This window comes from Montipora foliosa, chromosome 1, assembly GCF_036669935.1.
Source record: "Montipora foliosa isolate CH-2021 chromosome 1, ASM3666993v2, whole genome shotgun sequence".
Lineage (NCBI taxonomy): Eukaryota > Metazoa > Cnidaria > Anthozoa > Scleractinia > Acroporidae > Montipora > Montipora foliosa.
The window spans coordinates 24,247,304-24,257,303 of NC_090869.1; the positions used below are offsets into that span (position 1 = coordinate 24,247,304).

At 40.5% G+C, this 10,000-nt stretch overlaps 2 protein-coding genes across 3 annotated transcripts in view; one reads left to right on the top strand and one right to left on the bottom strand.

Moving 5' to 3' along the window:
* Nucleotides 1–10,000, top strand: part of LOC137994292 (TNF receptor-associated factor 4-like) — a 27,890-nt gene that overhangs the window by 12,183 nt on the left and 5,707 nt on the right. The gene's annotated exons all lie outside the window — the stretch shown is intronic.
* Nucleotides 1,383–6,487, bottom strand: LOC137994282 (cytochrome P450 1A1-like). Its single transcript, XM_068839879.1, has 2 exons — nt 6,208–6,487; nt 1,383–3,090 (listed from the first exon to the last, which is right to left on the bottom strand). The coding sequence occupies exons 1-2, from the start codon at nt 6,356–6,358 to the stop codon at nt 1,682–1,684; spliced, it is 1,560 nt and encodes a 519-aa protein (XP_068695980.1). The 5' UTR covers nt 6,359–6,487; the 3' UTR covers nt 1,383–1,681.

Consider the following 10,000-nt stretch of genomic DNA (forward strand, 5'->3'; position numbering starts at 1 on the left):
AGGGTTATCTGTGGCCTTTGACTGCTGGAATAGAACCAGAGAGCCCTTTAGATCCCTTCGTCATAACGAATTCGCTCTAACGAAAGGCCGACGCTCGAAACTTCAGCTCACAAATTTATCTCATGGTGAATCAGATTTGCCTTTATCAACTTACTTGATAAGCACAAACTGTTTTGGGAGCTCGATAAGCCGCAATCTTTTGCTTTCAACTCAGTACCTAATTGCTTTTATGGCTGCCTCAAATAGGAATGACATTAAATTGGTGGCATGGTGCGAAGATCTGTAAAGGTTATCAATTCATGTACGCAACTTTCTTTGGTTCCACGAAGGCTCTGGGAATTTATTCGAAGTGCATCGCCCAAGTGAATCGCCTCACCTATGTGTAGCTGAATGCCATTTCCTAATAAAAAAGTACTTAAAGCGCGACAGTGCAGCAGTTGATCAGACTCTTGAAAGATCCTTAAACTTAGTGAGAGTGCTTGAATAAATCCCACTCATCCACTCTAAATTTTCATAGGATGTCTGCCATAACATATTTCAAAATTTCCAAAGCTTCCAAATATGGACCCGAAAGACAGTCAACGCAACTCAAATGCCCAGATTGCAATCGTTATATTGTCTAGCTACTCAGCCAAGAAATTGTTCTTGCCATAAACTAGAACTGCTCGATTTTGCATTTACTTTCAGTCTCAATTGAAGACAATATCCGGCAAGATAGAACGGTCATGGGTCATCTATTCAAAGCTTGGATAACTATATTTGCTAGATATTAAAATATATCAAAATGTGTTCCTTTTTCCGAAATGCTAACCGGTACTGAAGATCTGAAACAGGCGCATGAATTCCCCTGATGTATCAGTTCAAGCGACCCTATCCTAGTAACGCTCATACCGGCCCGCACTGTCGGGTCGGAAGCAGAAATCGAGACCATTCAATTCTGTCGTTATGTTATGGATTTTTTTTCTATGAGAGGCGGTAAATTGAGGAAATGAAATACCACCGCGAATGCTATTGTGAGCTCTAGACCTTTCTACCATAAAAACACGCAATAAACTCTCAGCTTTTAGCTGTTCAGAGGTATATGGACCTGTCTTTACAGGAACACAGTGATGCATGGAGTGGTCATCGTAGCATAAGATTTGAAATTTCTTGTTCATGGGGTCTCCTCATAAAGTATTTCCGGTTTTACGTGCTGAAAATACTATAGTTTACGTAGTGAATAAAGCTTAAACTTAAAATTAATCTTTAAGTGTCGTACTTTGTCCGAGGAGACCGAGAAGTGAAGTCAATTGGTCAGGAAGGAAATGCAGGGAAAGTTTAAGTTTCGAGTGAATCTTGGGGTTCCTTTATCCTGTGCTAAGCAGCGAAGAAACTTGGAGGCCCTAAATAAGTATAAAAAGATTTAATAACAGCAAATAATCTTAGTAGATAAACAGTTTTTCGGAAACTTATGAAACCAAACACGGATCCTTAGTTATATTAGTTTACGCATTCCACTTCTCACTGATTAATTAATGGTACATGCGTATCTTCAAACCTACAAAGCATAGAAGGTCATGCAACACTTTTACAAAGTATGCTGAAGAAGCCACTCCAGCAGAAATATGATACTTGTAAAACGTTCTATACATATGAAAATACTCTGATTTTCTACCCTTGAGAAGTGAAGTTCCTTGACATATTAAAAGCGTTCTTCAATTTTAGCGTAAAATGTCTCTGGCATCAGCGTGAGGCCATACTGCCCTTCAAGGTTAATTCCTTGATATTCAGTTGGTAACCCATCCTGCGTAAATTGGAAGCTGTGAAGAAGCACCGCGAGGAAGACACAAACTGTTTTCATCACCAGGGGCTCTCCAGGACACTTGCGGCGACCTCCGGAGAATGGAAGGAAGGCAACGAAGAACTTTGGATCAATCAGCTGACCTTGACCATCCAGAAAACGAGATGGGTCAAATACATCCGGGTCTTTCCAGGTGTCGGGATCACGATGCACTGACCACAGATTGATGAAGACCACAGTGTCTTTTGGAATTGTGAAATCACCTATGTTCGTTTCAGAGGTGGTGGATCGAGGTAGAGACAGAGGGGTGACACTGGTTATCCTTAATAATTCAAGGACTGAAGCTTGCAGAAGGGGAAGTGACTCTATGTCTTGCAGGGTTGGCAATCTTTCCCGACCAATCACTCGGTCTAATTCTTCATGCAACTGTCGCTGGATCCCGGGATATTTTATGAGGTATGCTATGGCCCAATACAATGTTATTGAGGAGGTTTCAAATCCGGCACCAAACAGATCTCCTAAGACTGGGACAATTTGTTCGTCACTGAGCACTGGGGCTATGCATAAGGTGTCCTTCCCTGGTGAGCGATCTTCCTTTTCTTTCTCCGTTTCTCTCTCAATCGCGTTAATTACACTGTCAGCAATGTTGCGGACTTTTCCTCCAACGTAGGTTTCTCTATTCTTCTCAAACATCTTCGCGACGGCACCCAAAATAGTCTCCATCGTCGTGCAAAGATCTGAAAGCGCTTTATTCGGAAGGTACTTTAGCAGTGGCAGGAAATCAACCATGTTACTACCATGCACCGACTTTCGAAAATTATCTGCGATTTTGAGCATATGTACAAGTCCTTCATCGTCGTATGAACGCTCTACTCCAAAGAGTGCATTAAGGATGAGGTTAGCTGTGGCACATTTCAGAGTTATCAGAGCATCAACGGGTTTTCCCTTATGTTGCCTGAAGCAGTGAACCAAGCGTTGCGATTCATTCAACAGTTTTTCTTCTAATGCGTCTTTGTTCTTGACGAAGTTAACGATAGCACTGACCCCGATCTTGCGAGTTAGTCTATATTGAGGAGAATAATCAGAAAGAGAAAGGCTGCTTCCAAGAGGATTGGCAATCTGGAAGGTGTGGAGCCGTGGGCGCCCAGCAAAAGCAGTGGACTGCTTGATGATGGTCTCTTGGATAGCATTTACACCATTCACCACCACAACCAAACGATTTCCGAGCATCAGACTAAAGACGTCACCGTACTTCTTTGCCATTTTGGTGAAATCAAGATGGGGGTTCTGGCCCAGGCGAAAACATGAACCTATGAATAAAAAAGTACCGTTTAGAATTTTAGAGAAGCACGCCCTATTGGGAGAATAGTGCCATTTTTGTCGTTGTCGATTCAATGTAAAACCGTCTTACATGACTGAAAAACCCGATGGTCTGGCACAAAATATCCGCCCCCTTCATTGGGAACGAGTCAGTAGGGGGATGGCAAAAGTCACGCGTTTAGGCCCAAAGCAATAGATGAGACGTGCCAGCATAAAAGATCATTTTATTAAAGATGAAACACCACCCATTGTATCTAGCTATAATTGCTTTTCTTTTTTAATGCTGAATATCCAATCTTCGAGTGTGGACACTGGCAGAAGTCGCGCGTTCGTGCTGAAAGCCTAACAAAGGGCGTGAAGCGTGAAAATGTGGCCATTATGTACTTATATTTAAGCCATGTACTACAATGCTTGATTAAGGACTATTGGATTGTTTCAGTATACAAAACGATTGTACGTGTCGGTAGAAAAAAAACGAAGGCTAGGGATATCTGTAGATGTGACAGATTTCATGGTCGAGTCATGCACGCCCTACAAAAAAATATTTTAAGTTTATTCTTGTTGGATTACGACATTTCACTTAAAGATTGTTCGGGCTAAGGCCATTTCATGTCTGTGTGAGAATAATTAGGACCGAAAAGTATCCTAGAACTATGATCCTAGTGATTCCTTCGTCTCGAAATGCATACCTCCACGTGTCGTTCTCATAGTATAAATTTCTGTTGTTGAAAATTTCCTCGAATGACATAAACTATTCCTATTTTGACCTTTCTAAAGTTACTTCAGGTTCTGTCAGAGGACAGCCGTTTATTCAACTCGATTGTCGTTTGAGAAATAATGAACTTTCTCTATTTCGATTTTCAGAGCGAAGGGGTGATAACGGCACGTGATCGCACGTGGTAGAAAGAGAGGAAGGAGGCGGCTCGTGCAATATTAATAAATTATTTTCATTACACCGTAATATTTCAATTCTTTCTTTGTTAGAATTTCATTTTATCATACGCAAATAAGCGAGAAATAAGAGAACACTGATATTGCTAGTTCTCATTTTAGCCTTCTAGGACAAAATTTCGTAGCACTTGAACCGATGGAAGAGTACCCCTGCCGATCATCTTCTTTCTCGTCTATCGGCTCGTCAGTTTGACGTTTTATTTCAGTTCGCGTTCATTTTCAAACGGCGTACGTTTACATTTGAACTTTTAGTTCAAGCTCTTTGCGGGACAATCTTTGCTCTTGGTTGGTTGGGATACTTTAATGCTTAAATCAATTTTTCTGCCGGTTTGGTCTTGGCTTAGTACTCTAAATGAGAGAGTGTGGGTGCTCAGGGTGTAGAAGAGTTACAGCTGCAATCATAACTATTTGGGTTTACGTAAGTTTTTCCCCGCAACTTAATTTTTGATTTGGAACAGTTTCATTTTGTCAGTGAACCATGGTTATCACAGAAACCTACATTTGAGTGACCTGTTCTAGAATATTCCCAACCAACAGCCGAATAACTCCGTGATATTTGCTAAGCTAATAGCGACATCAGTTTGTTGTCTGCTTGGCAGAAAAAAACCGCAGCTAAATTTACTTGTCAGAAGTCATCAAAACGAAACCGATGGGTGACGTCATTTAAGATTCGACCTACCTACAGTGACAGAGCAAAAAAGTGTTAAAAGTCGGCAAGCTGAGTTCGCTGTATTAGAAGGAAATCCTCGATAAGAAAAGGAGAAATAAAGCCAGGGTGACTCCAGTTTCCGAAATTTGTTAGACGTGTGGTGTTTAATTCGGAAAGTTGCTATAACAAGTCGAGTTCAAATCAGAACAATGGCCAACGTATTCATCCACTGGAAAATGGGCTTTAAGCAAATATGTTTACGTTCCAGCAAAGAATAAAAGAAAACAATTTGTGCACGTGAAATGTTTCAAGATATTCCCTTATCGATTGACAGAGTTCGTATAAGTGATGCACTGTGTCAAAGTCCACTTTGTCTTTATCCTTACAGATAAAAGGCCGAGAACAACACTACCTTTTTTGGTGGGAAAAAAGCCAAATGTTTTAGTTTTTAAGTTAGTTGATTGCTTGACTGTGTCTAGTTTCTCAAAACGAAATTCCAGTCTTGTTGTTAGTCAAAGTTATCTTTGCTTGTTTTCTTTTCGGAACTGTCTTTTCATTTCCGCTTTTTGTGACGAGTTTTTACCGAAGGCGCTTTGGATTTTCAGTTTAAAAAAAAAACATGATTAGAGTTCTTAAACGGTATTTTTTTCTGTAACTTGGCACGCAAGAAGATCATATTAAAAGATTATCGGCAGCGAGAGATTTTCTTTTCGGTTAAACGGAATTCAGCTGATTCAGCCGTTTAGCCCAATATGGATTAACCCAGTTTTGATAGGAGCCAACCAAGGACTCGAGTAAATTCACATGAAATGACGGCAGTTGGCAATTTTAACGAACACTCTGGCCTTGTAAATATTTAGCTACTGATTTTGGCTTACTGAAAAATTATTTATTTTGTGGAACAAGGCATGGGGGTTTAGCAGCTTCTAACCGGTTATTGTAATAATTCGCCGGCCGAGAGCACGCAACACGCGCTGGCGTCATGCAAGGTCTGGGACCGATAATTATTCACTCATTATGCAGTTTTGGAGTACAAAGCGCCTTTCTTGGCGAGAAAGACTGACTGTTTAGCAGATTTGAGGTCATTTACTGAAGTTGCCGCAATTTTGATTTTTGGCTGCGGGAAAAACAAAGCAACGGTGCATTTTTGTCTAACTAATTTCTGGAGAGGTTTCTGAAGTGTCTCAGTAGGTGCGAAACGAGTCCAGTTGTCACCCAATTCTTTTGGAGGATCAGAGCTTGCCCCTATTTGGGATTACTGCATATTTCTGATAACTTTCATAAACAGGAGAAATAAATACTGATGTAAATGAATGAAATGAAACTAAATAAGTGAGATCTAACCAAAGGAGGAGACCTTTTGGAGCTGTTTGCTACCAGCAAAGTGATTCAGTCATTTAAACGGGAAAAACTTTTTAAAAACTTGTGCACCTCTCCCTCGGTCAAACGTTATCTGAGATATAACTGCAACGAGAGATCACTGAATTTTTTAAACACAAATTCTCACCTATTACTGGCAAGCCAAATGGTCCCGGAGGCAACTTGGAAAAAGAGTGCTCCCACAGTGCTTTTCCAGAGAGGAAGAGGCAAATCAGGAAACAGACATGTAAAATTTGACCGAAAGTTGATACTTCTTCAACAAGGGAGGAAAAGGCCATGTTCTTGACGTTTTCACCGAAATGGGGAAATGATCGTCGCTGGGGTTAAACCTTCCCGCGCAGTGTCCAAGGTCCAAATGGTCTCCAGAGAGAAAACGCATTGAGTATAAATATGGGGACGGATTGTTCACACTTCGTTGAACACTTATCTGTTTATCGGCTCTGAGCACGCTATTGATTCTCTGTCAATATAACGACAGGAATTTATTGGCTCACGTTTTGAGCAAGTGCTCCATATGACGTCGAACTCGGACCTTAGTGGAAAGCATATAGGTAGCTTGTGCATGCGGCGTGTTTGAGACACGGGCGTACACCGGAAGTGAACGTGTCGCACTCCAGGAAAGTGATCTCCCCCCAATTTCTAAACTAATCGTCTCTAATAGTGAAAACGTACTAAGCAATATAAATGTGGCAGTATCAAGACAAGTTAAAAAGGAAAACAGCTCACTTCCGGTTGCCGTCCGTGGCTGAACTATTTGTGGATGGTGTGTGTTGTCTTCCGCTCTCAAGAGCCAGAATTTTATTTGATGTGAAAATTATTAACTCAATTTGGCAAATTAAATTTCGTAATTATTATTATTATTGTTATTATTATTATTACGGTTTTATGAGAGTACGAAAGAGGGATGTTGATTCTCTGGTGTAAAGTTTTCTCAGTCTGAGAACCGAACACAGTGTTAAGGCAGGATGAAAGGCGAGTGCCATCAACACTATCTTCAACTTGTTTTAAAACTGTCTATTCTTAGTAATCCACATTTTGAGCAAACCGAGGGAAAAATCAAACATAACACGCTGATATACACAAACACAACATGTTTGGTAATGCAGTAACGTGATTTATGCCAACAGGTGTTTATTTTGTAGTTTGCGAGTGATCTATCACGTGAAGACTCTTTAGGGCGTAGTATGTTCTGCTAAAGACACAGCCCAGTAAATCAGATCAGCATTTTATGTAAAACAAAGGATTTTATTTTTCAATTACATGTTCTCAAATCCTGTTATTTTTTTTTTCTTTTTTGGATTTAGAGGCTGTTGCAATTTCATTGAAAGATCTCATCATGTTCAGGGAGGGCTTTTTAAAAAGTAATTGTGTTTTGGAAAATCAGTGTCCTTTCGGTTATACATACCTTTTAAAACCTGACTAGGATTGGATTAAAGTCACGAGGAAGACAAGCATTCACCAAAAGGAGACGAACATAAATTTTCGGCATCGGCGCAAAGTAGCGCAAACGACTGATTGTCGAACTTCAAAACGGCATAGGATGGCAGAAATTCTTCTCTTTTTTGTATTTTAATACTGTTTATTTGTTTTCATATTAATATAATAAGAAATTCTTTTTGGACGCCCCTGTTCGTTTTTTCTCCAGTGGGCCAACTTGAGTTGTGAGTTGCTGGCCAAACAGAGCGGTTTGTTTTCTTTTTAAGAAGTGGGGTTACTTGATGATAGAATTTTCCATTTGCACGTCGAGCCTGCTTTCTGGCACTAATGAAAACAAGGTGTGGTTTAAATAAGGACCGAGTTTGTAAATGTAGCCAGCTGTTAGATCACGGATTTAACGTGAAGCAAACCCATGGGTGGCGAACCGCGAGCCAATCAAAACGCTTCATGAACCCATTTACCCTTTTTGCTTCTGCCACTGACAGCAATGAAAAACGAACACCGATGATTGCAACTTCAGAATCGGATTCCGCAAGTTAATGAAAAGCGTAACAGTGAAGAAGTTGATTTGTTCTAATTGACAATTGTATTCGAAGGACTCAGTTTTGTTTGGACATCGTACTGGGGATTGCTTATAGCCACCAGAGAGGAAGATGAATCTGTGGACTCGAGATACGGGGTTTCACATGAAAACTTTCAGCCATTAAGTCACTGATAGTCAGTCACTGAGTCTTTCAGGGGATAAGCTGTCCATTTCAATTAAAAAAATGACATACTTTTGGATGTATGGCAGTTCGTGACGTGGTCTCTAGGAAAGTCTTTCGTAGCTGCAAACATACAAGAATGTTGCATTGTTTCAGTTTATGTGGTATGCCTATAACGTCATGGCGACCATGACGAACTCTCTTTTTTATGCAAAGACTGACTGCATGAATTGGCTTTATAGTCATTGCATGTCCTAACGAAAGGGTTAAGGACGGTGCCTACTAATTTAAGATATTTTTGCCCCAGTGTGTGATTATGCAGGAAATGTAGATCTTAGCAAGTGTCATTGAAATCCAAAAAGGAAAATTGGGGGGTAACCACGCATTTTTCAAAGATAATTCATGAATAATATTTGTAAAAAGCTTTAAAATACAAAGCAATGTATGGCGTTCTTTCTCAAATTGAAGCTTAACTTATCTCTCAAAAATGCATGGTTACCCCCAATTTTCTTTTAGGTTAATAAGAGTACTTACTAAGATCTACTTTCTCCGGATAGTTTCAAACCGCGCCAGATGGGCTCCTGACGGCGCAAAAATATCCCTGTATTAGTAAGCATCACCGATGGGAAATCCGTTTATCTGGAGATGCGCAGAACGTACGCGCAATAACAATAGTAGGCACCGTCCTTAATTTCTGAGGGAACCGAGGTGCTACGCGGTCGGTGGGGAGAGAAACACGAAAGACACTAAAGGCTGGTTTTCTTTTACGACGTAAGCACACTGAGCGTAAGCATAAGAGCGCTCATTTCACCGTGAAAAGCATAAGCACAAAGCGCAAGGATCAGAATTTTTCCTTTTCCTTGTGCTTGCGCTAATGCTTTGCTTACGCTTGGCGGCGTTGTGTGAAAACGAAGCACAGCATTGACCGAATGCATAAATGGCGGCCAAAAAGATATTCTTTTGTTTATGTGCTAATTAGACTCACCAGCCTCGTTCGCATTTACAAAATGCAAAAGAAATGTTGCTTGAGAGCGAGGCTAGTTAGTCTAATTAGCATATAAACAAAAGAATATTTTTTTGGTCGCCATTTATGAATTCGGGCATTCGGTCTATAAGGAAAAGGAAATTTGTTACGCCTGGCCAATTAAAACACTCGTTCCAGATTCCCTGCGTCTGGGATTTGAACAAAATGGCTGATGCCGTGGTTGATTTTTATGCTTATCTATGTCAACGTGCATTTTCACTTGCCATAAGCTACTCATGCTTGCGTTTGTGCTTGTGTCGCTAGTAAAAACCAGGCTTTACCACCATAATAAATATTTGTCAGCTGATGTTTTGTGCATTAGCCCTTCTTAAGAGTGGCGTGCGTCTTCACTCTCATGAAGGGTTAACGGTCGAAAAGTCAGCTCACAAATTTATCTTACTGTTGTAAACTCGTTTGATACAACCAAATTGAAGTTTTTAAAGTCATTGGCTCCTCGCAGAATGAGAAAAAAGAGGGACGAGGCTTCTTGAATGCATGTTAGGTTTGGAATCGGCCTATCGTTCTTTAATGCATGCATGAAAATAGGCCTTATTCCTACTCTGACGGTTACACTGAAGTGAGCATAGAATGGAGGCCGATACGGGGGAATCTTTCGAGATGCAAATTATTTCCTCCGCACGAGCTTCCATTGCATGCTCATTCTAGTGCAATCGTGAGAATACGAATAAGTTCTACTGAAGGGATAACTACGTGAAAAGTGAGGTTGGCGCTCGCTTTAGCGGACATAAAGAATG

What these genes read in the sequence shown, in the direction of transcription:
- LOC137994282 (XM_068839879.1), bottom strand. Translation starts at nt 6,358, where the DNA reads ATGGCCTTTTCCTCCCTTGTTGAAGAAGTATCAACTTTCGGTCAAATT. An exon ending in ATTTGGCTTGCCAGTAATAG is followed by an intron (nt 3,091 to 6,207) that starts GTGAGAATTTGT and finishes TTTTATTCATAG; the next exon opens with GTTCATGTTTTCGCCTGGGC.